Source organism: Protopterus annectens, chromosome 3.part0 (assembly GCF_019279795.1).
Source record: "Protopterus annectens isolate FY-2018-M chromosome 3.part0, PAN1.0, whole genome shotgun sequence".
NCBI lineage: Eukaryota > Metazoa > Chordata > Ceratodontiformes > Protopteridae > Protopterus > Protopterus annectens.
The window spans coordinates 1,809,832,582-1,809,859,581 of record NC_056731.1 but is presented as its reverse complement, the minus strand read 5'-3'; the positions used below and the strand labels follow the sequence as shown (position 1 = coordinate 1,809,859,581).

The 27,000-nt window shown below is 40.1% G+C and overlaps 1 protein-coding gene across 2 annotated transcripts in view; it reads right to left on the bottom strand.

Moving 5' to 3' along the window:
- The window catches only part of PTH1R (parathyroid hormone 1 receptor), a 1,409,870-nt gene that overhangs the window by 417,711 nt on the left and 965,159 nt on the right, over window positions 1-27,000 (bottom strand). For both annotated transcript variants that reach the window (XM_044065852.1, XM_044065853.1), the window contains exon 4: window positions 12,932-13,050. In XM_044065852.1, coding sequence (XP_043921787.1) covers window positions 12,932-13,050 — 119 coding nt within the window. The remainder of the gene's footprint in view (window positions 1-12,931; window positions 13,051-27,000) is intronic.

Sequence of the window (27,000 nt, the reverse complement as noted above, 5' to 3'; positions counted from 1 at the left end):
TAGTAGAGGTCCCAAAGAGAGCAGGGATCTGAAAGCTGTCAGAGCATGCTGAAGAGCTAGCATCTCTTTTTGGTTGATGTGCAGATGAATTTGGTTTGGGCTCCAGTAGCCCTGAATGCACCTGCCATCCAGGTGAGCACCCCAGGCATAGTCTGATGCATCTGTGGTTAGGGTCTGGGTGGCATGGGGTTGTAAAAAAAGGGAAGTCCCTTGTTGTGGTTGCATGCTGCTGCCCACCAAAGAAAATCTTTCCTTAGACAAGGTATCATATGTATAATAGTTTCCAGGTCCTGAGAATGTTGACACCAAAGGCTTTTTAAGTACCACTGAAGTTTCCTCATATGCAGTCTGGCATATGGAATTAGTAGAATGCAGGAGGCCATGAACCCTAGAGCTTGCAGGATTTTCCTTGTGGATAACTGGGTTCTGGTGGCCAGTAGAGAGAAGTAGCCTGTCAGATAACTTTGTTTTTCTTGAGTTAGAAATGCCATCTGGGAAGCTGTTTCCAGGCTTGCTCCAAGGAATATAATTTTTTGACTGGGGACTAGTTTGGATTTCTTTTCATTGATAGTGTACCCCAGTGTGGTTAGTATGTCCTTTACAAAATGTCAGGTGCTGTAACAGTTTTTCCTGACTGTCTGAATCAGGCAGTCGTTCAAGTAAGGGTAAATTTGAATATTTATTTTTCTGCAACAATCAATGGCTGGAGCCAGGCATTTTGTAAAAACTATGGACTGATAATGCATAGATCCTAACCTGAAACATAGATACTTTCTGTAAGAATCTCTGATTGGGATATGCAGATAGGCCTCTTTGAGGTCTAGAGTGGCTAACCAGGCATCTTTGGACAGCACAGGGAGAAGCTACTGCAGTGTGAGCATTTTGAATTTTGGTACCACCAGAAAGGTGTTTAGAATAGATAGATCTAAGATTGGGCACCAGGTGCCCTCTTTTCTGGGTACCAGAAAAAGTCTGGAATAGAAACCATGGCCTATCTGATCTGCAGGAACAGGCTGAATTGCCCTCATGGAGAGCAGGGAATAAACTTGGTTTTGTGCCTTGGCTCATTGGTTTGGAGGAAGATCTGGGAATCCTTTTGGGGTTGACAGTGTGTGGAAATAAAATCTGTACCCCTGGGACACTATGTTGAGGACCCATCGATCGTTGGTGATACAGGCCCAGTTTTTTGCATGGTAGGCAAGTTTTCCTCCCAGGGGCATGAGCAGATTGGCAGAGGTGAGAAGAGAAGTTGAAAAGTCATTGTGAATTTTTCCATAAGGGGGTGGCTTAGCACTCCCTGGTTCAGAAGTGGAGGCACTCCATTGCTTAGATCTCTGCATACCCTGAGACTGCTGTTTGGGGGGTCTGTTTCCCCTAGGTCTAGTCTGAGGTGGCCTTGATGGGGCTAGAAAGGACCAATGTTTTGAGGGGCAATGCCTACTGAATCTTAGAGGGTGAACTTGCAAAAAGTCTTTAACTGGCTGCATAGACTTACTTTTTCTTCCATCTTTTTTAAAACCTCTTCTGCTTTGGTGCCAAACAGATTGCTTTGTTCAGTGGTGCGTCCAATAATTTTGATTTGACATGATCTAGCTAGGTCTGTTCCTTAAGCCAAGCATACCTTCTAAGTACAGAACCTGTGACTGCTGCCTTGCAGGATGCTTCTAAGGCATCAAACCCACACTGCAGGGTATGCTTACTCATTTGGCTTGCAGAATGCATAAGTTCTTGTAAATCTTTATTTTCTGCACAGTCAGGGAATGTAGATAATTTTTGTTTAATGAGTTCCATGGTTTGTGCTGGTATTTCAGCATGTGGAACTGACAGTTTAATGCTCTAATGGCAAGAGTTGCAGAGGTATATACTTTTTTACCCCATTTGTCTAAGGCTCGAGAATCCCTGTCCAAGGGGGTGGGATTCTTAGCTGTGGTTGCTTTTATTCCTTTAGGCCCTTGGGAGATGACCTCTGGGTTAGCAGTAGGATTCCTGAAAAGAAATTTGTGTGAGTCAAGGACTCTGTAATACCTGTCAGGTATCCTGGGAGCAGGAGGCAAAGTATCAGGAGTTAGACTGGATTCCATAAAGACATCATCCACAACATCCACAACAGGAGGGATAGCTAAGAGTCTGTGCTGCAGTAAATCTAAAAATTCCATGAGTCTCTTTTTGGACTGAGGATAATCCTGGCATTCCCAATGGAAGTGCTCTCTCAAAGTATGTAGGGTTTCACCAAAAGAAAAATCCTCTGGAGGAGAGGCAGAAGGAATGGATTCCTCTGCATAAGAATCCTCATAAGCAGATCAGGGCATGTCTTCATAATCAGAAACCCCAGAGTTGTCGGACTCTTGGTCAGATAAAGCTGCTGGGGACAAGTCTCTTTTTCTTTTAGTAGGGGAAGGCTGGCTTCCCCTAATCAGCATGATAAGGTCTTCTGCCATTTTAAACATCTGTGATTGTGGCAAGGAAGCAGGCACGTGAGTTTGGGTTGTTGGCTTTCTAGGAGTAGCTCTTACTCTGGGCTTTAGAAACTCGGTACTTTTGGAAAGAATTGAAGATGCAAAAGAAGTCATCGGTTTGTGCCGAATATCGGTAGTGCGAAGAACTTCCTCAGAAGCTGGTGCCTGCACAGCGGCACCAGACCCATCCAAGGTAGAGACATCTGCAGGTTCCATAGTCAAAGAATAGTCTCCCTGCATACCAAATTCTGAACAGGTCTCGGTAGTGACTGCGAATCCATAGATGTGGGCATCAGGGGCTGTGAAAGTGCTTAACGGAAGCGTTGTTGGCAGTTTGGGACCTGTGCGGTCTGTCTCTGTATTTATCCTTACATTTTTTTTGGAAGGTCGGTAGTCAGATGGCTTACTGAAGCCATTTTGGAATACAGAGATTGAGAGCAAAAATATTTAGCTACAATAAGGGCCCAACGATGAATAGTTTGGGAGTTGAGCAAAGTACAAAACCGGCAGTGAGGAACATTGTGGTCTGGGCCTAAACAGGTGACGCAGTAAGAATGGAAATCTTGGTATGGTATTTGCTTTCCACAGGCGAGACATTTGTTAACTTTTTCTGACATCGGTTAGAGCAAGAAAAAAGGATCCCAATGGGGTACTTAGCTTTAGAAGACTTCAACTTCAATTTCGGAAACAAAACCTCAGGTAACGGCCGACCGGCCTCGTGCAAACTGCTTCTGCTTTGGGCTTCTCGGCAAGAAAGACTGGTGTAATGGCATTGGCTGCCTGTTTTTATACCACCAATGACCTGACATCAGTCCTGGAGCTACAGCAACTGATGCAGAAATACTAAGCCTCTGGTATTCGGGCCGACTGAGGGCTACCCCTGGCAGGATAACCCAAGTGTGATGACTGCAATAGTGAAACACGAAGAACATCCATGGCCTTAAGCTCAATGCCAAAAAGTGCATTGTCATTCCCTTTGGGAAAAATTTGGTGCCCATGAACTACTACATAGGTGGTAATCCATTAAACACCGAAGGTGTGATAAGATACCTGGGGACACAGGTTGACAGTAACCTCTCCTTTGATAACCACATTGCCACTGTAGTCAGAAAGTCCTTCTATTTGGCACATCTCATTACAAAAGGATTCTCATCCAGGAAGAAAGAGGTCATAATCCCTCTCTACTTATCCCTCATTAGACCTTCTATGGAATACAATGCCTCATTTGGTATGTACCTCACTAGACACCTACACCAACTGGAAAGCCCACAAAAATACCTCACTAAGAGGATCTTAGGCCTTAGACACATGCCCTATATGGACAGACTCAAAAAAACTCCAGCTATACCCTGTCTCTTATCACCTACTTAGAGGCGATCTCTGCTTGCCCTACAATGCCATGTCTGACTCTAGTTCCTCTTGTAGTTCATGTGGGGACTTGCCACTGATGGATGCCATCATCCCCCATGTAGCCAGTAAGTTTTTGGAGAGGCGGCTTTCACCTGGTACATCTGAAGGATGTTTGGGGCAGCTGCCTGGCAGATAGATATTTGCTCTTTTGGGGGGGGGTGGGAGTTGGCACTGAACCTGTCTGCCAGATGATTGGCGAGGTTCGTGGGTTCATTTATTTTTTGTCGTTGTATTCAAACTCCAGAACAGTCACAGGAACAAGTCCCAAAGTTAATAACATAACTGAAAAGCCTTATGATGTCCTTTGGTGTCCTGTGCAATTTTTCCAATTTTCTGTGGATTCGATTTTTTTTTTATGGGGGATTAATTTTTTGCTAGTACTTGCTGATCAGAGAGATGCCTTCCCTATTAGGGTTTGCTCTATCATGTGTAGTAGCTGGCCATCTGTTGTACAGTTTATTTATGGCAGAGGTCCACTGCCTTGGATCCATACTCAGAGCTGCTAGATATGCTACACCTAAAGAAATCCCAATCTCTCCATGCCACACGGTCCAGAGACCTAAACCTCATTACCACAATAAACAGGACATGCTGGTGGGACAGGTTCCTAACATAGAGACTTCCCATACTCTGGAACAAACTTCCCATTCACATCAAGCAGAGCACTTCACTGGTCCTCTTTAAGAGAAATCCTGACGAGTGGATGGGCAATTGGAAGTTCATCCCAGGGATCACTTCAGTGGTCTTGCTTGACAGGGGCACTGGGAACTAACTTTGGGTGGCATGATGCCAAGGAATCTTCTTCGGGTTAGGCTTATATAGGCTCTAGGGCCATTAGCCTACTACACACCTATGAACCTATGAGCCTATAAGAACTATGTTGTTCGGGAGACTTTAACTGTCAGTTGATAAGCTGGAATACTTATACCTCAAATGTAGGTTATTTACAAAAATTTCTCAATTTCATATAAAAGAGCTCCTGGACTAAATAGTCAAAGAATCTGTTAGAGGACAATTATGTTTTTCCTGGGCCTAACAGGTATAGCATCTATATGTACTGTTGCACTAGTCTATCCTTCCCCAGTTAAGCCTGACCACAAACTGATAACCTTCAAAACCCTAAAACTATCAGATAACCTCCAACAATTCTATAATGAAGTCTCAAAATTTAAGTATAACTATAACCTCCAAAACAGTAACACAGCTAGAAGTTAAGCAAATAACTTCCATGCTCACTTAGGTAAATATATTAACCTGATAGTCCTTACCAGAACTAAACAAAATGGAAAGCGCAAGAGAAAACCAACCTGGTGGTCCACATGCATACACAATCAATACAATAACAGGAAAAAAAAGCTTCTTAGAATATACAGCAAAACCAAATACCCACAATCAAGCTCAGCATTAAAAATGTATTGATGGAAAGAAAAACTGCAATTTGGGAAAACCAAAGTATCCCATGAACCTGGACAAGTAATGGAAGGTAATGGTAATTACAAATGCTTTTTTGCTTACATCACGAAATTAAGAAATTAGCACCCAAAATTGTTCTAAACATATTTAAAATGACACACCAATTATGACATAGTGGATATCCCAACTGTATTACCTAACAAATTCAGTGCACATTTCAGCCCTGAGACATCTACACAAAATTCACTTCTTCAAAGAGATATGAGCCTCCCTATCATCACAAGAGAACAGCTACTAAAAACATTTTCCAAAAAAAAAAAGAAAAAGAAAACATCATCCAATCATCCGTAGGATTTGATAACATACTTGGCTGCCAGATGTACATCACTAAACAGCAGTTGTGATGTCACTTCACAAGAGTGGTCCCAACACAGATCCCAGAAACTAGAGATTCATTAGCCTGATTGGCCTCATCTGCAAGGCCATTGAATGGGTCATAAATGAACTGATAAACTACAGTACTAAAGTCGTGTAACACTTGACCCCCAGCAGTTTGGCAACATGTAAATGTTGTAAAGTTCTTTGAGAGAGTAACATAAGCTGTGGAAAGCAGTCATGTGGTCCATTCAACATATTTTGTCCTTACCAAAGCATTAAATAACATATAACATGTTTTCATAGCTAACTAATGAAATGCACTCCAAATGCATCCCTATGTAGCTAGGCGGATAGCAAACTGGCTGAACCATACAGCTCATAGAGTAAAAGTCACAAATTCATCCTCAAAGAGCATAAACATAACCAGATGAATCCCTCAGGGTTCCATATTAGGACATATGCTATTTGCATATACTTAACTGGCCTTCATCTCAAAAACAGGAATCTCTTATTAACTGAGTTTGCAGATAATTATTAACTGGATGTTTTCCTCAATTCCCCTTCTTTCATGCAGACGGTATATCTTGAAATGTCACAGAAATATCTGGTGATCAGAAAAAAGCCTGAAAGTAAGTACTAAAAAGTGTAATATTGTCATATATGGTAACCAATCCCTCAGCCCAGCTTACAGTATGAAAAACATCCCTCTCCAAAATGAAAATGCTATGAGAGACCTTGGAACATGGGTAGATGATTCCCTTTCATATGTCATTGTGTTGCAACAGCAGTTAGGAAATGTTTCTGTCTGCTACAGCTGATCAGAATGTGTATCTCCTCTAGATCCATGAAATTGTCACCTATGTATAGTCTGCGCAGGTCGGGCCTGTTATAGAATAGAGGCCCTCCTTTGGGATATATCTTACTAAAGCTATCAGGTAGTTGTAGAGATCCCAGAGATTCATAACAAAATGATTATGGGCCTAAAAATAGTGTGTTTTAGAACAAAAGAAGTAGACCCATATATAAATATATATATATATATATATATATATATATATATATATATATATATATATATATATATATATATATATATATATATATATATATATATATATATATATGGATCTAGCAGGTTTGCTTAAATGAGCAAACGTCCAAATCCATAATAACCAAACACACTTTAACGAAAGCGCTTTTATCGAAAAAGTGCTTTCGTTAAGGCGTGTTACAAAAAAACCCACTACATTAACATTTTAGCAGGGGGGCTTTGCCGCCCTGCACCTCCACAGCCCCCCACACCCCCCTACTTTAATATTCTCCCTCCAAGACCACACTACACTGGGGAAAAGGGAAATTTTCTTTACCCGCACCATACATAATACAGCCTTGGCATCAGGCATACTTACGCAAAGGTGCTTCTTCAGTGAAAAGCACTTTCGCGTAAGTATGCCAGGCCATTTGGGTTTCGGTCTTTTGCTCATTCGAGCAAATGTCCAGAACCCATATATATATATATATATATATATATATATATATATATATATATATATATATATATATATATATATATATATATATATATATATATATATACGCTGCAATGCTGAATAACAGAAAAAAAAAGATCAATTACATACTGATTTTAAAATAAAAATAAAGGTACATTAAAAAGAATTATCTACACACCAGGGATTGTGTCCTGTGCAATGGCTACAAAATAATGTGGAATCCATCAATAAAGAGTTAAGGCAAAGTCTGCTCTGCCTTTTCTAATGAGAATTCAGGTGGAAGTTTGGGAGCCTGTGGGATTTTCATGAAGACAATGCAGAGCGGTATGAGAAGCTAAACATAATGGTTAATTATGCTCTTCTTCTGACAGTTTTATAACATTTTGAGTTACTTCCCTTTCCTGGGAAGCAGTTTCTGAAAGAATGGAGCCAATCTTAAATATCAGAGCCAAAATCCTGTGTTAAATTAGTTCAGTACTAACCTTTATAAAAGTCTAATGTAGCAATGTGCTTTATATGGTTAATATTTACCAATTATGGTGGCTCAAAGTAACCCTTTTTCACATGTCAGCATGCTGTCACAGTGGAAGCACCATGCTTCATCAGCATACCCAGCCACAAGCCACTAAGAAAGTCACTCATGACATGCTATCAGCCTTTTTACCATCTAGCAATACCACAATCAGCCACGGTTCTGTACAACTGCATTTTAAAAATATACTGCATTGTAAACGGCTTTCATTACTCTTTATACCCATATTCTGAGTTCCACACCTCAACCCAGCACTATGTCTTAAAACATAAAGTAGTTGTCAGAAATAAAATGAACACATAACACAACAAGATGGAGAAAGGGTAACTAAGACAGAAAACAGTATATATTCAATCATCCTTTGTGAATGTGTCACTTAGCAATGACATAGTATGACTTTATCCTTGTCTTCAGAGTCTTCAAGCATGGCTTATAGAATACACATATCCTGAGAGGAGATCCCAGTTAATATCCATGTTATCATCATTGGAACAAAACATACTTAACCATAGAAATGATATCCAGTTTTCAATGTTTGGTAAACCTGTGCACTGTATTAAATGCATGTAATGGAGCTTCAGCAAAAAAGAAGAAAAAACGGAAGGCGTCTTTTCTTTTCTTGGAATGAGCCCTGATACCCTGTTAAAATAACATGCAAGAGGAATACTAACAAAACCACAAACAACGATCATTCCCTTTTGAAAGGGTTATTTTGTCAAATTAAGTATTCAATTTATTAAATGCAAAGGAGTTAAAAAGATGGCCTGAATTTCCAAACGTTTTAGTTCTTAATATATAAACCAAAAGCCAGACCACTCTTACTTGGCATATAAGGTCAGAAACTCTTGTACTTTCTGACTCTAGGACATATCTGTTATGACGTTAGAGATGGAATCAGGCTTCTTTCGGCTGGCTATCAGTACAGCTCATGCCAGTCTGTCCATAGAAAGTATCAAGTTAAGTTCTGTGCACATTAGCATCAACTGGGGGTGCTGAATATTTCTAAGCCTGACCAAGAAGAAAAAGATGTGGAGCCATGAAACTTACAAGTTATTCAAGATATTCTCCCAGAATTTCAACACATCTGGCATATTGTATCTGAATTTTCTGTAACTATGACAAAAAAGTCTGAAATCTGGTCACTGAAATACTGCTCCACTGCTGCAATCACCTTGGAATCACTCGAAAATGGCCACTCTTTCAAATTCTTTCTATGGTTTGGAAACAGGAAATAATCAGATGGAGCAAAATCTAGTGAGTAGGGTGGATGGTCTATGCACTCAAACCACAATTTCATCAAAACATCAATTGTTTTGACAGCCTTGTGAACAGGTGCATTGTTTTGCAAAAAGAGAACTCCCTTCTGCAGCTTCCCTCTCCTTTTTTCTTTCAATGCCTCCTTTAATCGACACAGCAAGTTACAGTAGTATTCTTCATTAACTGTTTGGCCCCTTGGAAGATAGTCATTACAACACCTTCCTAATCCCAAAACACTGTGGCCATGACCCATGATCTTTACTGCTAACTTTTGGGTCTTGAGCTTCTTTGGTCTTGGTGAACCTGAGTGCTGCCATTGCATGGACTGTTGTTTTTGTCTCAGGATCATGGCTGTGTAAGCATGTTTCATCACCAATAACTAGTCATTCCAAAAAGTTGGCACCATCTTGACAAAAGTGCTACAAAATCAACTTGGAAGTGTCCACTAGGCATCTTTTCCTGTCGGCATTCATACATTTGGGCACCCACCTAGCTTACAGCTTCTGCATATCCAGCTGCTCATTGATTATACACCCAGCACATTCCCTGGATATCTGTAGTGGCTCATCAATTGTTTTAGCCAATATTCGTTGATCTGCCAAAGTCAGTTCGTGGACATGGTCAGATATTTCAGGAGTTGACACCATTTGAGGTCTCCCATACCTTACTGCATCTGTGGTCTCAAAATCTCCAAGTTGAAAGTTTGCACACCACTTCTTCACAGTTGAGTAAAAATGGCACTTGTCACTCAATGTTTGCATCATACATTCATGGATTTCCTTTGAAGTTTTCTTCTTCAGGAATAGGAACTTCATGACAGCTCGGAGTTCCACACTTGAAAATTCCACACTTTTCATTGACATGGTTCAATCAATGATCTGAAAAAATGTAAAAACATAGCATTACAATTCTGCATATTGGCACATTACAAGATGAAATAACCCTCTTTTCAGCTACAGAGGCAAAATAATGCTCAGAATTTAGAAAGATGATCAGGCTTAGAACTTTTCAGCAACCCCTCATTTAAAAGTTGACCTTATGGCCACATGGAGAACCCTTGTTGGAGGGCATTACTGGGCTTAGAGAACAGGTTATCTGGTAAAATGTTTTGTACTTTTTCATAACTATATACCACTTTTATATTTTTATGTAAAATAGTTCTTCCACCTAATGTTTTAAACTTGCTTTTGCATATGCAATTGTTTTTGAGGAAGTTTACATTCGTACTATGCATTAATGTCTACACACACGCAAGCACCTACACACATGCATGCATGCATGCACACACGCCCACACACACACACACACACACACACACACACACACACACACACACACACACACACACACACACGCATGCCCATCTATTACAGCCACTTTGTTCAGGTAAAACACCTTCAATGTCTCATTGTGTGTGGGTCTCCCTGAAAAGAGGATATTGGCCTAGTGGGACTAACACAGTCAGCAATGAGAAAAGAAAAATAATATAGTTTTCCAAGGATACATACATGCATGCATGGATTTTGTGTGTGTATATAGTTATACTGTCTCTAGGAGTGCATATTTTTTTTGAAATTTGAAATAAATATGATTGTTTAATAAAAATATGCATTAAATAAATAAATAAACATCATTACAGCATTTTCCCTAATATCTTTAGGATAAGCTCCAGTTCTTAAGAGCCTATGAACAGTGTATGTGATTTGGGTTGCTCATTTAAAAAAACAACAACCAATACAATGTATTTCGCACCCAGAAAGGCTTGCGTCCTTATCTTGCCTCTAGATCTTATTACTGAGGCTTGCAGCAAAGAAGAATGTTTACAGCTATACTAAGTGTTGGTATTTCTAGATGTTGCTTATTTATGACCATTTTTTTAGTAACTGGAAGCAGATATCAAAAAATGCTTTACTTCAATATTACTACATAGAATACATACATGACTGTCATTCATGCAGTATGAAGTCTTTTGAGATAGGAATACAAGCTTTATTTTATTTTTTGGGTAATTCACCTATGTCACATTTTCTTACTGAGTTGGTGTCCTTTTGTCTTCATAATAATTTTTTTACATTTAATGGTGAAATTTTTCACCAGTTACAGGGAACAGGCATGGGGGCTGCATTTGCCCCCATGTATGCAAACCTAGTTATGACTAAATTCGAGATAGATAATACATATCCTCACATTTTTAAAACAAGTGTGGTTTTATATTTGAGATTTATTGATGACTTGATTTTTTTATGTCAAGGTCGAATTGAAGATGCTGGTACATTTGTTAATGATTTACAAATTAATAACATGGGTTTTAAATTTGATGGGAAACAGGTTCTAAGGTAATTTTTTTGGATATAAAGTTAGATGGATTTGATATGGGTTTATATAATACGTTTGGGCAAAGAAATCATTTTTTATATGCTAATAGTTGTCATCCTGGACATTTATTAGCTACATCACCTTATAATGAATTCTTGAGAATTCACAGATTATGTAGTAATTATGAAATATTTAGTAGACACATAACGGCAGCTGAACAAATGTTTTATAATAGAGGTTATAATATGGAAGAGGTTGCAGAGGCCAAATCTAAAACATTTAAAGTGAGAAATTGACAAGGTAAACATTGAGATGCTTTAGGTTTAAGTGACAAAGTAGGACATGTTTCTAAAAGGAGTGGTAATGGGCCTCTGGATGAAAGCAATCAGAGAGAGGTCTATTTTGTTACCACTTTTAATATACTTACAGATGAAATTTTAAAGTGTGTTAAACAGTTTAGGTCAATGCTATTAAAGGATAAAGAACTATGTCATCTGTTGCCTAAGCAAGTTAAAATTTCTTATAAGAGAGCTAGAAATTTAAGGGACATGGTGGTACATAACCCCTTTTGTCCCCCATCCAGAAGTATGAATACAAATATTACAGTTAAAAGGGGTACTATTCCTTGTAATAAATGGTCAATTTGTAGATATTGAGTTGCTTTTTTCCATATGTTAATAGGGTTAGGTTTGTTCCAAGATGTTATTATACTTGTACAGAAGGAGTTATTTATGTGTTGGAGTTTACCTGCAAATTGTTTTATATAGGGGAAACTTATAGAAGCTTTAGGATTCGACTACAAGAACATGTGAGAGATATCAAGAATAAAAAATTAGAAAGCCCACTAGGTGCTCATTTTTCACACTATCATAATTCCAATCCTTATGAGTTAAAAGGTTGTGTTTTGGAGAAGGTTGAAGTTCTTCTTGGTGAACATGTGAGTGTAAAAGAAAAATTGCTCAAAAAATAAATACTGTTTATTTTAAAGTATGGTACCTTGGAGCCTTTTGGGCTCAACAAGGAGTGTAATTGGAAATATGTAATTTTTACATGTAATTGTTTTATTGAGGGGTGTTTGATACTTATGTTAATGAGTGAGTGTATTTAAACTGATTTTGTGTGATGTGTTTTACTCTTGGAAGGCATTAGTGCCAAGGCGCTAAGTGCTTATTAAATTCCAGTTTTTGTATCAGTGGCTTCTTTTTGGTGGTATTTTATAGTATAAAGTCTTTTGCCACATTTTAGGTCTCAGATGCATCATGTTTGAGGTACAGTTTCTCTGTAGCATTATTTATGGTTTGAAAGTATGTTTTAGTTAATGCTTTTTATGACAAAAGTATAAAAATGTTCATCATTATTGCATAAGGTCTTCAAGTTATTGTGTTGAATCTATCACAAATTTTGTTTTTCTTTCTGACCACGCTGGCACAAACAGTTCCTAAACATAAGTGCTGCTTGACTACTTATTAGAAATAGCATCTGTCATTAATTTTCTGACAATTTCTATCATACTGCTTGGCTTAAGGGCATGGTTTGCTCATGCAACCAAACTACATAAACACAGTAATTTGTCTCTATTAACTATTCTTAGAAGGACTGGCAAAGCATAAAACTTTCTATATAAGTACCGAACAAATTATAAATATAAAAATACTTACATTGTGACCTGCATCCCCTGCCAGATGAGTTGTACACTCACTGTAATTTGCCCATGTTGTTTTACTTCCTGGTGCCAGTTCCCAACTTCCATTCATGTTACACTGCCGATGAGCATGTCCTAGTAAAAAAATATATGCAGATGAATGAACAGTTGGAGCCATTCTTCCAAACACAAATATGACACATAAAAGCAATGCATTCTGAAATCATTACAAACTTCCTGAAATACAACAGTTTTGGTAACTAAGATGTCTAACTAGTGAGTGGATATACTTCAAAATTACTTTTTTCTTCTTGGCATATGTTTGGTCTAAACCCTTAAATTCAGTGCCAGTTTATTTGAAGAAAATGATCAGAAATGTGTAAACAAAAGCATTCATTAGCAGTTATCAGCCAAAATTATTAATTTTACAACTGTCATTGGGAGGTGTTATCATAGTAATTTAATTCCACTACTGTATCCATATGTTACAGCAACAGATGGAAATGTAAATGTTATCTGCAATATTCCTTCAAGAAATGGTGTGACGCTTTCAGTTTCTTCTCAGAAATAATTCCGAAATGAAAGCAGTACAGGTCCACAGGTAACGGTTGCCTTAGTCATTGCTCACCAAGACATCAAGTACACAGACTGCTTTCCTGAAAACTGGTTATGAACATCTAGACAGATGTGAAAAGAACATTGGCCTCTTCCAGAACGAGGCAATTTTAGATTTTAGGCAAAAGTACTTTTGTACATGACCTTACTGAGCTGAGTGAGAGTCAACAACAGACTTGTTAACACAACTCTATTCCCAAAAACAGATATAATTGAAACAGGTTACTTGTATTCTCTACAAAAATGTGTTAAAAAAGTATTTATTGTTTAGGGGCTAGTCCAACTACCATCTCCCACCTCAGTGTAGGTTTCTGTGTCTTTTAGTATATTCACCTTCAAGCTTTCTGCACATTGAAGGAAAAGAACATTAAGCTGCCTTGGAGCAGTAGAATTTCCAAACTCAGAATTTCACACACGCACACACACACACACACACACACACACACACACACACACACACACACACACACACACACACGCACACACACGCACAAACACGCACACACACACACACACACACATACACAGATGCCCACTAACGCATGCACATACATACATGCATGCACGCACACACACACAAACATAGATGCACACTAACACACACGCGTGCGCACGCACAGACACACACACACACACACACACACACACACACACACACACACAGAAACATAGATGCACACTGACACATACACATACATACATACACACACACACACACACACACACACACACACACACACACACACACACACACACACACACACACACACACACAAGTGCACACCTTTCTGTTTTTATATATGTGCATTTGTGCATATCTGTGTATTTGTGCAAACTTGTACAGGTGTCTGTATAGGTGTGCGCGTGCAGGAAAGTGTATGTTTGCCTGTGTGCGTCTGTATGTATGTATATGTGTGTGAGTTTGTGTGTGTGCGCGTGTGCACGTGTGCGTGTGTGCGTGTGTGCGTGTGTGTGTGTGTGTGTGTGTGTGAGAGAGAATGCCTGTACAGTGGATATAAATAGTGTATACACCCCTGTTAAAATGCCAGGTTTTTGTGATATAAAAAAATTAGACCACAATAAATTATTTCAAAACTTTTCCCACCTTTAATGTGACCTATAACCTGTACAATTCAATTGAAAAACAAACAAATCTGTTATGGGAAAAAAATATAAAAAATAAAAAATATATATGCTGGTTGCATAAGTGTGCACACCCTTAAACTAATACATTTTTGTGTGTGCACACCCTTAAAGTAATATTTTGTTGCAGCACCTTTTGATTTAATTACAGCGTTCAGTCTTCTTGGGTATACACCTGCCATCAACTAAAGAGACTCTGATTAACCCCAACTAAAGTTCGGCTGTCCCAGTAGGATTTTTCTGACATTTACTCATGTGCCTGCTACAGCAAAAGCCATGGTTCACAGACAGCTTACAAAGCATCAAAGGGATCTCATTGTTGAAAGGTATCAGTTAGAAGAAGGGTACAAAAACATTTCCACAGCATTGGATATATCATGGAACACAGTGAAGACAGTCATCAAAAAGTGGAGAAAATATGAGACAACAGTGACGTTGCAAAGAACTGGACGTCCCTCTAAAATTGATGAAAAGACAAGATGAAAACTGGTGAGGGAGGCTGCCAAGAGACCTACAGAAACACTGAAGGAACTGTAGGAATTTCTGGCAAGTAGTGTTTGTGTACTACATGTGACAACAATCTCCCGTATTCTCCATATATCTGGACTATGGGGTAGGGTTGCAAGACGGAAGCCTTTTCTTACACAGAAAAACATCCAGGTCCAGCTAAAATTTGCAAAAGTGTACATCGAGTCTCCCCAAAGCATGTGGGAAAATGTGTTATGGTCTGATGAGACCAAGGTTGAACTCTATGGCTACAATTCCAAAAGGTGCGTTTGGTGCAAAAACAATACTTCGCATCACCAAAAGAATACCATCCACATGGTGAAGCATGGTGGTGGCAGTATTATGCTTTGGGGTTGCTTTTCTTCAACTGGAACTGGGGCTTTAGTCAAGGTGGAGGGAATTACAAACAGTTCAAATACTAGTCACTTTTGGCCCAAAACCTTCAGGCATCTACTAGAAAGATGAAGATGAAGAGGAATTTCACTTTTCAGCATGACAATGACCCCAAGCATACATCCAAATCAACAAAAGAATGGCTTTACCAGAAGAAAATTAAAGTTTTGGAATGGCCCAGACAGAGCCCAGACCTAAATCCAATAGAAAATCCGTGGTGTGACTTGAAGAGGGCTGTTGACAAAAGATGCCCTCATAATCTGACAGATTTGGAGTGCTTTTGCAAGGAAGAGTGGGCTAATATTGCCATGTCAAGATGTGCCATGCTGATAGACTCCTACTCAAGAAGACTGAATGCTGTAATTAAATCAAAAGGTAATACAGGTAAATGTATGTCCAAGCATTAGTGGGCATCTGCGTGTGAGTGTGTGTGTGTGTGTGTGTGTGTGTGTGTGTGTGTGTGTGTGTGTGTGTGTGTGTGTGTGTGTGTGTGTATGTGTGTGTGTGTTTTTGAGAGAGAGGGAGAGTATGTGCAAGTGTCTGTATATGTGTGTGGGTGCATGTCTGTGTGTGTATGAGTGCAGCCATCCCTAAATCTTACCATAGTGGCCTGTAACACCATGCTATAATATACTGTAAAGGTGGTATAGCATGGGAAGCATAACACTGTTAATTAAAAAAAATCTTTCAAAAATCTATCAAGGAAAATGAAAGATATCTTGTAGTAAAATGTGCTTGTTTGTGTGCTGTAACTGTAATATAAAACAAAATTAGGGTGGACAGTATTATCTATGGCTGACCAACAGAACTATAAAAAGAAATCTAAGATAAAGTTTCTTCACTGGATAAAGCCCACTGTAATAGCCTGCAGTTAGATTTGTCTCCACTACTAGCAAACTTCAAATTTACAGCAGTATTATAAACCGTATGGGGAATGGATCTGCTGGCAAATCACTTTGGATTGCAGTCACTATACAATGACGTACATTTGAGTGTCATGCTCTTTAGAAACTGCATGTTAGCATAAATCCTGTTATTCTAGCAACTTTTGAAGTTTATAAGAGCAATATTTAATATCTGACTCAATGTTTGCCCCCCCCCCCCATTATTTTTTGGCTTTATCCAAATTTCTTGCACTAACCTAGCTTTAGTTGAGAGGCATGCATGCCATATGAGGACCAAATGACAATCACATCAGTATTAAAATCAAACAGACAGGCCCAGTGCAAACCAAATATTGATGCCAAATTATGTGGCACCATTAACACCACATACGTTTAAATCATTGTTGTAATCCAAAATTCCATAAACCCTGTAGCACAGCTATTAATGCTGTACTTTAGAAGAAATGATTGCCAGTCACAACCACGATTTCATCTCTAACATCACAGTGAGAAACATTTTCAGAGACATCATCAAGGAAAGAATCAGGGAGAAAATAGATAGGCTGTTATCATGCAGAGAAGTAAAATAAAAGTTTCAGGCAGATTATTAGTGACATTCATGTAATACTCCTGCAGTGTTCAATGCCATTTTATGACTATCCTTATTCCGCAAACTGAAGAAAAACTCAGGCAACATACCTTTCAACTGACCCTGATTTTGTAGAATCTCCCTGATTTTGTTTCATATTTTTTGCCTCATTCTTCATACATTTGTTTTGATTTTCTGGTAAACCAATATAGTCAGTCAGCAATGCTAAACATTAGAATTGTATTATTCTTATTGTTAAGAAATGAATGTCAATGGAAAACACAGTGTCCTATCACCTTTTTAAGTTCATTACAGGAATGTTTAAACATTGTTCCTAATTCTGGGATTTTGTTACCCCCCCCCCCCCCCCCCACACACACACACACATACACACACGTTATTGTTGCCTTTGTGCAATATTCTTGAGCAATGACTTAGAGGTATGTCTAACACTGTTTACCTGTTGGCTGGCTGTTTTATGCAAAGCCCTTCTGAGTTTAATCACATCAGACCAGTATAATAATGTTTTGTTGATGAACACTAGCACGTTATTATGCATTTAATGTTTGTTTTTTGTTTTTTTAATTATTTTTTAATTTTCTTTTTAATGAACATGAAAATACTGCAGTGTGGCCCAGGACTAACACAAACCATGACATTCACCAAATATCAGTAACCCTGTGACATCCTCCCTCTGAGCTAGTAATCAAGGAGCCTGAATCCTTACCACTAACTCCAGTGAGGAAAGTTCACTTGGAACAAAGATAGACACACACAGTATTTCAAGATGCAACTCTCTGGACCAAGTACAATTTCCATTAAGAGCACACAGGGAACACACACAGTTGGGGGTCTGGGTTTCCCTCTCTTGCTCTTATCTGGCCCCCAGTAAGACACCCCACTGGCACAGCTATAGAGCTGAGTGCTCAGTTGAGTGTCTCAGGCCAAGTCCTTTACCACTTTCTCTGTGAAACCAGTGCTCTGCTTCCCTGCTGTAAGTAGCTGAAACACACACTCTTTGAGATTTGATTTTCACACACACACACACACACACACACACACACACACACACACACACACACACACACACCTGTGAAAGGCTGCCACAGATTTACTAGCTATGACCCTCTGCCCAAACTATAATGTAATTACTGCCACCAGGCCACTCCAAAGCCAGCTAGTCTAAGGTTGTTGCAAGGGTACCCAATTACAGTGAATGGTGATATTGATCAAACAACAAGCATTCAAAAGCGGACACAGTGTCACCAAATAAATATAAGTACTCTCATAAGTTAAAATATTCTCTTAAGGACCAGTCACAATGAAAAGTTCAAATACATTTAATAATAAATAATAAAAGAACATGAAAATACTATCTTTTTACAATAAAACAATAGAGTTTCCTTCACATGAAATATTAAAAATAACACTTTTGCTGTAGCAGGCAACCAAGTAAATGTCAGGACAACCCTACTAGGACAGCTGCACTTTATTTGGGGTTAATCAGAATCTCTTTAATAGGTTCATAGGTTGGTACTAGGCTATCCGCCCTAGGGCCTATACAAGCCTAGTCATAACAATTCCCTGGCTATTTCTTCCCAGACTATTTACTTCCCTGGACCCTTGTCTAGCAGGGCAACTGACATGATCCCCGGGGTGAATTTCCTTTCGCCCATCCAATCATCAAGGTTCCTTTTGATGAGGGCCAGAGAGGCACGTATACCTATTAATTGATGGCAGGTTTTTACCCAAGAAGACTGAATGATATAATTAAATCAAAAGGTGCTTCAACAAAGTATTAGTTTAAGGGTGTGCACACTTATGCAACCAGCTTATGCAGAGGTAATTTTTTATTTTTATATTTTTCCGTTTTGAAAGAAGTTCAGTTTTCTTGAGCGAAAAAGTGAATAATAATAAAACATATATAGGACTCTGCTGCTGCTGATGCTGATGTTGGTTTGATTTTTTCATCTTTCTTTGTTCCAACTTAAACAAATAAATAAAAAAGGACAGACAGGGACAGATTCACTTCCTCCCAGAGCTCACCTCCTCCTGGAATAGATTCCCAATTCATGTTGAACATAGCCCCTCGGAGTGACCTCTTCGGCTTTGGGTAGATGGGAATCAATAAATTCCCAGGATCTCTCCTGTGTCCCTGCCAGTCCTCGCTTGTGTAAGCTAGGCACAGGGAGCACAAACTTAAAGGTACTTTTACCAGTTGACTAATCTACTGGCAGGTACAATTAATAGGTGAGCCAAATACAGGCTAGCCAAATACACTCTGGCTAGGTTTATAAATGCCCTAGGGCAGATAGCCTCCTAGCCTAACAGATTTGTTTGTTTTTCAATTGAATTGTACAGGTTATAGGCCACATTAAAGGTGGGAAAAGTTTTGAAATGATTTATTATGGTCTCATTTTTTATATCACAAAAACCTGGCAGTTTAACAGGGGTGTGTATACTTTTTATAGCAACTGTACATGTATATTTCTTTTCTATCCAGCAGGACACACTATTGGTACACTTTTAACACAAGCTGCTTTACAAATACATTTTTCATCACCAGCACCTACATAAATCAGTTTGATATACAAATGGCATAATTATTTATAAAACTCCAGCTTACTTTGCTGGCATTAGTTACACATCCACTGTCCTTCTTCTCCTGGCATAGCTGGCAATACCTCACATTGTCTCACCCCCCACTTTGAAGACTCAAGGTAGTTTCCCAAGTGACCCTTGAGAAACATGGCTTGAGGAGCATAAGCCTGTCTGGGAACACATTAATCCATACACTTGAGAACATACATCTCAACCTCTCAGTGCAAGAAATCTGGACAAAGACTGACAAAATGGGGGGACAAAGTCCCAAAAATTGGGACATATTTTAAATAGTAATCTTATAAGCTTAGAAAGTTACTAGAGTAACAGGATTTGTTTTAACATACATTTTCTGAAGGATTTGAAGTCTGAAACTCAAATATATGTCATTATTTAGACACTTCACTCCTTAGATCATCCCAGTAATTTGTCAGAAAAACACAGATTTTGTGAGGAACAGACCAAAAATATGAGCTAAAACTCTGCAAAAATCTGTAGAGTTGAGAGGTATGCTTGCAAACTCATCTGAATTGGTATTGCTAAGCCCACTACAGTGCTGCACTGTCATGTCATATGCCTGCAAACTTAGGCTCCACCTTAGTAACTTGGCATTTTGTTGGATGGCTGGCTCAATGTACCCATAGACCTCCCCTCAGACTCCTCCTGCCATCCACTGTAAATACTCAGCACAATGGCCTCCCTGTCATGTTAAGGCTTTATTATGTTAACATAGTACAATCTGTGCCCCTGCCTGCCCAGCAGTTCTACCATGTAGTTAATACCACTGACCTTTCTTACTGCTTTGAAGGGTCCCTCCCAAGCTGTCTGCAGCTTATTGTGTCTGACAGGAATAAGAACCCTAACCTGCTGTCCCACAGCATACTCTTGGACAGGAGCATTCTTGTCACACCAGACCTTTTTCTGCTATTGGGCTCCTGTCAGGTTCTCCTGGGCCAACCCCAAGAGCTCCCTAAGCCTTGTCCTGAGGTTTAGTACATATGCCACAACAGACTCCTTACGGGATTCACACTCACCCTCCTACTCATTATGATTCAGATCTAAAGACCCTCTCACCTTATGCCCATACAGCAACTCAAAGGGTGAAAAACCTGTGGGTTCCTGGGGTATCTATCTGTGTGCAAATAGCAGATGGACTAAATATTTGCCCCACTCTCTCTTAAACTGGTCTGCAAATGGTTGTAGCATGGCCTTTAGTGTAGAATTTAACTTCTTCACAAGACCATTAGTTTAGGGGGTGGAATGCAGTGGTCTCTATGTGCTTCACTGCACAGCACTCCCACGGACAAGCCAGCAGATATGACATGAAATTGGCACCTCTGTCAGTCAGTATTCCTCTAGGGGAAACCTACCCTGCTGAAAATCTCTAACAAAACATTTGCCACCTTTTCTGCCTCGATGGAGGACAGAGCCACTGTCTCAGGGTATCTAGTAACATTAGCTGGTACTATCAGGATATACTTCTTCCCTGTAGAACTTGAGGTACTCAGAGGTCCTACAGTATCCATAGCTACCCCCTGAAACAGCTCCTAAATCACAGGCAAAGTCATCAAAGGAGGCTTGACCTTGTCTCCTGCTCTGCCTGCTTCTTGGCACTGCTCAAATTCCCTGCAGTACCCTGTTGTATCCCATGGAATCCAAGGCCAGTAACAGTTCTCTATAATACATCTCTTGGTATGCATTATGCCCATATGACCTGAAAAGGAATGTCATGGCCTGTGGCTAGAAGTACTAGACTGTAGGCTCTAGGCACTAACAGCTGCTATATTACCTTACACTCTAGCCATACCTCAGGGATCCACTCTCTATATAGTAACAGTTTGTTCCAGTATACAGACTTCACTTTTCCTTGAGGATCGAGTACCTGCCAAACTACCTCCCTCAAACCTCTTAGTGTAGGGTCTGAGACCTGAGCCTGTCTCAACTCTACCTTTGTGACCTTTCCCAGCTCTCTTTCCACAGAAAGCCTGGCATTCCCTGACAGCAGTGCCTCACTGTTGGCCTAGGTGGTACTACCACTCACATCTGGCCTTGCAGTCACTCTGTCCAAGGGAATATCAGTACCTACCAGCACCTGTGCCTCATCTTCAGGCTCACTGCTACAGAGTAGCTCCCTTCCTGAAATAGCCACCTCACCAGCCCTGGCTTCAGATGTGGGGTCTGTCTGGATCTCCCCAAGGCTACCAGCCCCACATGCCTGTCTCCAAGCCCAACTGCATGTAACTGCATGCACACAAGGTACTGCATTATCAAAATTATTCCCTAGAAGGACATCTGCAGGCATATCCTCAAACACACATACTTGCTTGCTTCCTTTTCCACCCTCCCAGTCAAGGTGAACCCTGGACAAAGGCATTTGGAATAGGGTCCCTTCTAAAGCTCTGACTGGAGTGGACTGCCCAAGCTAGTACTACTCCTCTTTAACTACTGCAGGGCTCAAAATGTTATGTCAGCGGCTGTGTCTCCCTTACCAGTGGCCTGTTTTCCATCCACTAAGATCAGTATAAACTCTGGTTATAGTTTGGCACCCTTGCTGTCTCCAGACAACTTACTGCTGGCATACTGTTATTCCCACTCGCTGGCTCTCCCACCTTTTGTCCCCCACCTTGCTTCCATGGACATCTATTTGATATATGACTCCACTGGTCACATTTAAAACCTTTAACCCTTGATCCTGGACATCTAACTGAACTAGTGGCTTTCCCTGTTACTGGTGGACACTGTTGTTTTTTGCTTTTTTGTTACTGGTGGACTCTGTTGGGGTAGTTTAGGCTGCCCATCATGGGTTCCTTTATATTCATATGTAGCACTCGGTATGCTTGTATTGTGCAGTAATGCCCTACTTGCTAAGTAGAGATCCCATGTCTTCCCCAGCTCATCTGCAGAGTTGCACTCTTGGTCTAACAAGCAGATTCTCAACATGACACCTACTCACCCACCTGTGAAAATAAGTGCTTAACTCATCGATTTAATCCCATACACTTTCATCTGCCTTGCGGTTTTGCTCATTAAATTTTTTTCTGTAAGCATCAGGTGTTAACTTAAAACATTTTAATTAACATTGTTTTACTTTATCATAGTTTAAAGAATTTATATCAGACAATTTAGAAACAGCAGTTACAGATTTACCATGGAGTGCGGGGGTCAAGAACTGTACACAGAGCCCTTGGTCAACATTATACTGTTTACATACTCTTTCAAATATATGAATAAAACTATCAAAATTATCAGCCTCTATAAAGTGCGGAAGAAATTTAATGACCTTCATTGCTTCTGGAGTTTGGTATTTCCCTTCCCCATGACCTCCATGACCCTGGTGAAGGGTCAGCATCTCCCCCTCTTGTTGATGCTGCTTCTTATTTTCTTCATCCTCCAAACTCTGCAGCCTCAGAATACAGGATGAGATTGTTACATCGTTGAGGGACTGCTTTATGAATCATTTACTTACTAAGGAATTGCTTAGTTATTTCATTGTTGAATTTCCCAAGATACCAAGTTTGAATGGATTACCTAAGGTCCATAAAAATCCCTTGAACTCTCCATTCCAACCCATTGTGTGTGGCCAGAGCGGGGTGGGCGACCGAGCCACTTTCAATTTATCTCGATAAACAGTTGAAGCCTATACTTGCAACTTGTAGCTCTGTATTGTAGATAGCAAACATTTTTTGCAGGATTTTTATGAGTTTGTTAGTAATGACAGAGAACATACATTGGGGTATTTTGTCACTTTGGATGTAGCTTCGCTCTTTACTTGCATACCTAACACTAAAGGGCTAGAGATGGTGAAGCAGGTACTTCTTAAGAGACGGATATATGACGACAGGCACATAGATGTTTTATAACTATTGATGGAGATGTTGCTTGATTTCAATGCGTTTACTTTTGACGATCACCATTACTTGCAGGTTTCTGGCATAGCTATGGGCAACTCATGTGCCAATAATTACACCAACCTGGTTATGGTAGTCTGGGAAGAGGAGGTCATGAGTAATTTAGATTTACACAGAAGGAATGTTTTATTTTATCTTCGTTTTGTAGATGACCTCTTCTTGTACTGGAGGGCACTATTACTGAATTAGAACAATATGTTCTTGATTTGAACTCAAGCACCACCTTCTTTAAGTTTTCACATAAGGTTTCTGACACATCAATTGAGTTTTTGGATATTGAACTGAATATGAGTGATGGTAACATTATTCATAGTGAAATGTATAGGAAAGATTGTTATAGACCTACATACATACACCGTATGAGCATGCATCCACGGCACATTTTTAAAAATACATTGAAAGGTCAAGGCTTACGAACAAGTCGCTTACATGATAGAAATGAAGATTTTGAAAAGGGATTTTTGAGAATGAAGACTGATTTTATTTCCAGGGCTATAATGAGAGAGAGATTGAAAGTCTACATGAAATTGTTAAGCACTGTAGAAGCACAAGTGGGAGACCATATTTTTCACCACATGAAAGGAATGATGATATGATAGTAAATAGTAGGAGGAATGGAGATGAAAGTATTATTTTTTTTTGGTTAACTTACTCTAGTTCATAGGTTCATAGGTAGGTACTAGGTGGGCCTATATAAGCCTAGCCAAAAAGGTACCCTGGCTATCGCAATCCAAGAAAATTATTTTCCTGTGCCCCTGTCGAGCAGAGCCACAGAGGTGATCCCCGGGGTGAATTTCCTATTTCCCATCCAATTATCAAGATTTTTTTTGAAGAGTGCTAATGAGGAGCTTTGTTTGACATAGATAGGTAGTTTGTCCCAGAGTATGGGGAGTCTCTGGGACAGGAATTTATCCCTCCTGCATGTTCGGTTTATTGTGGTGACCAGGTTTAGGTCCCTAGAGCGTGTAGCTCAGACAGACTGGGATTTCTTTAAGTGGAGCATGTCCAACAGCCCTGGGTTTGACATAGCTTTGTATGTTATGCAGAGATCACCTCTGAGTAGGCAATATGTAGGCAATATGCGATGGAGTAAAGCTGGAGTTATTTGAGACGGACTGCATAGGGCATCTGTTTGAAGCCAGTAATCATCTTTGTGAGGGATTTCTGCAGCCTTTCCAGTTGTTGTAAATGTCTTGTGAAGTACATACCAAAAGGGACGTTGTACTCTATAATGGGTCTAATGAGTGACGAGTAGAGGGGAGCAATGACCTCTTTTTTCCTGGATGAGAAATCTTTTGTAATGAGGTGTGCCATGTAGAAGGATTTCCTGACTACTGTGGCAATGTTATTATCAAAGGAGGGAGTACTGTCCACCTGTGTCCCAAGGTCTCTTATCACACTTTTGGTGTTAAGTAGACTACCACCTATGTAGTAGTTCATGGGTACACAGTTTTTACCAAAGGAGATGACAATGCACTTTTTGGCATTGAGCTTGAGGCTATGGCTTTGACACCAGGCATCTGTCTCAGTGAGGCCTTTTTGTAGGATGTCCACATTGTTAGGGGTTTCGATTATGGCTCCTAGTTTGCAGTCATCTGTGAACTTTGTTAGCCAAAGACCTTCGGTGTTAGCCTGTACTTCAGAGAAGTAGCTACCAAACAGTAGAGGACCCAGGACTGAACCCTGCAGTACTCCACTTATCACTGGTCTGAAGTTGGAGTCTGCTACTTTCACAGTGTGGGTTCTGTCAGTGAGCCAGTTGGCGACCCATCTTGTGACATAGGGATTTATACCTAGTTTAGTGAGTTTATCTCTAATTCCAGAGTGGGGGAGGGTGTCAAATGCCTTGGTAAGATCTAGATAGGCTGTGTGAACCACCTTACCCTCGTCTACAGCTTTGGTGACTGCTTCATAAAAGTCTATCGGGTTTAGGAGACATGAGCTGTCTTTTACAAACCCGAACTGGGTAGGGTCCAGAGTTTGGAGATTACCAATGTCTTTGTTTATTAGTTCCATAATGATACGTTCCATCATCTTGCAGACCAGGCTCGTCAGGCTAATGGGGTGGTAGTTCTCGGGGTCCGTGTTGGCTCCCCCTTTGTGGAGTGGGATAACCATGGCTGTGCACCATTCAGTGGGCACAAAGCCTGAGGTGAGGCTATGATTGAACATGGTACTTAGGTGGGGTGCCAGTTCATTCCGTAGTTTATGTAGAATGCAGCCTGTGATGTTGTCAGGTCCCATGGATGCTGTGTTCTTGACTTTGGAGAGTGTGGTTTTCACGTGGGCAGCCGTGGTTACAGGAACTTTGCATTCTTCCGATATAGAGATGGGTCCTTTAGGGGGTGGGAGGGGGGTAAAGTTAGCACTGAACCTATCTGCCAGGACGTTGGCAATATCAGTTCCTTCTGTATATTTAGTGCCATTGTGCTGTAACTCAGAGCAGATCTGAGTGTTGCCATTGAGATGTTTGACATAGCTATAGAATGCTTTGTGGATGTCTTTAGAATCAGTGGTGATTTTGTTTTCGTAACTAGCTTTAGGCGATTTTATGAGGGATCTCAGCTTCTTACTGAGGCTGACCAGGGAGTTCCTCCAATCATGGGATTTTACTCTTTTTTGCAACAGTTTCTTTCTTCTGTTGTAGAGTTAGTTTATGGCAGGGGACCACCAAATTGGCTTCATTTTTTTGGAGAATAGCATCTTTGTTGTGTTAGGGATAGCATGATCCATGCACTTGTGTATGTTCTTATAAAGTGCATTTGTGTAAGATTCAGCAGTCATACCTGTATTGTCCATCTGCATGGGTGTCGCGAAGTTTGCCACTTATGTCTTACGAAGCGTGAAGTTGGCTTTGGAAAATTTTTTTACAGTAGTTTCCCTAGTGGGGGGGTGGGGGCGGGATGTGGATGTCTAGGGTGATTAGCTTGTGGTCAGATCTGACCAAAGAGGAATTGACCTTTGGTGTGGAACACCAGTCACTCATGTTGGTAATGACCAGGTCTAGGATATTGCTGACCCTGGTGGGGGCGTGGATAAGTTGATCCAAAGCATTGGAATTTATGAATTCCAGAAAACATTGAGCAAAAGAGTTGGAACATGACTAGTTTTCCCAGTTAATGGTGGGGTAGTTGAAATCACCCATTATTAGGGTGTTGGGTTGTACCCTAATATTTTCCAGCGTATTAAGAAATGAGGAGTGGGAATACTGGGGCATCTGTAGCAAGCTACAATTTGGCCAGAGTTAGTTGCACTTGGATAATCTCGGATGCATTATGCTGAGCAACTAGCCTGGAGGTGTGGATATCCTTAATGAATATGGACACACCTCCACCTTTACTGTTTCGGTCCAGGTTAGGTGGCCGAAAGGTGTGGTATGAATTATAGCCTGGTAATGCAGGGGTGCTCTCTGGAGTCTTGAACCAGGTCTCTGACACTGCACAGA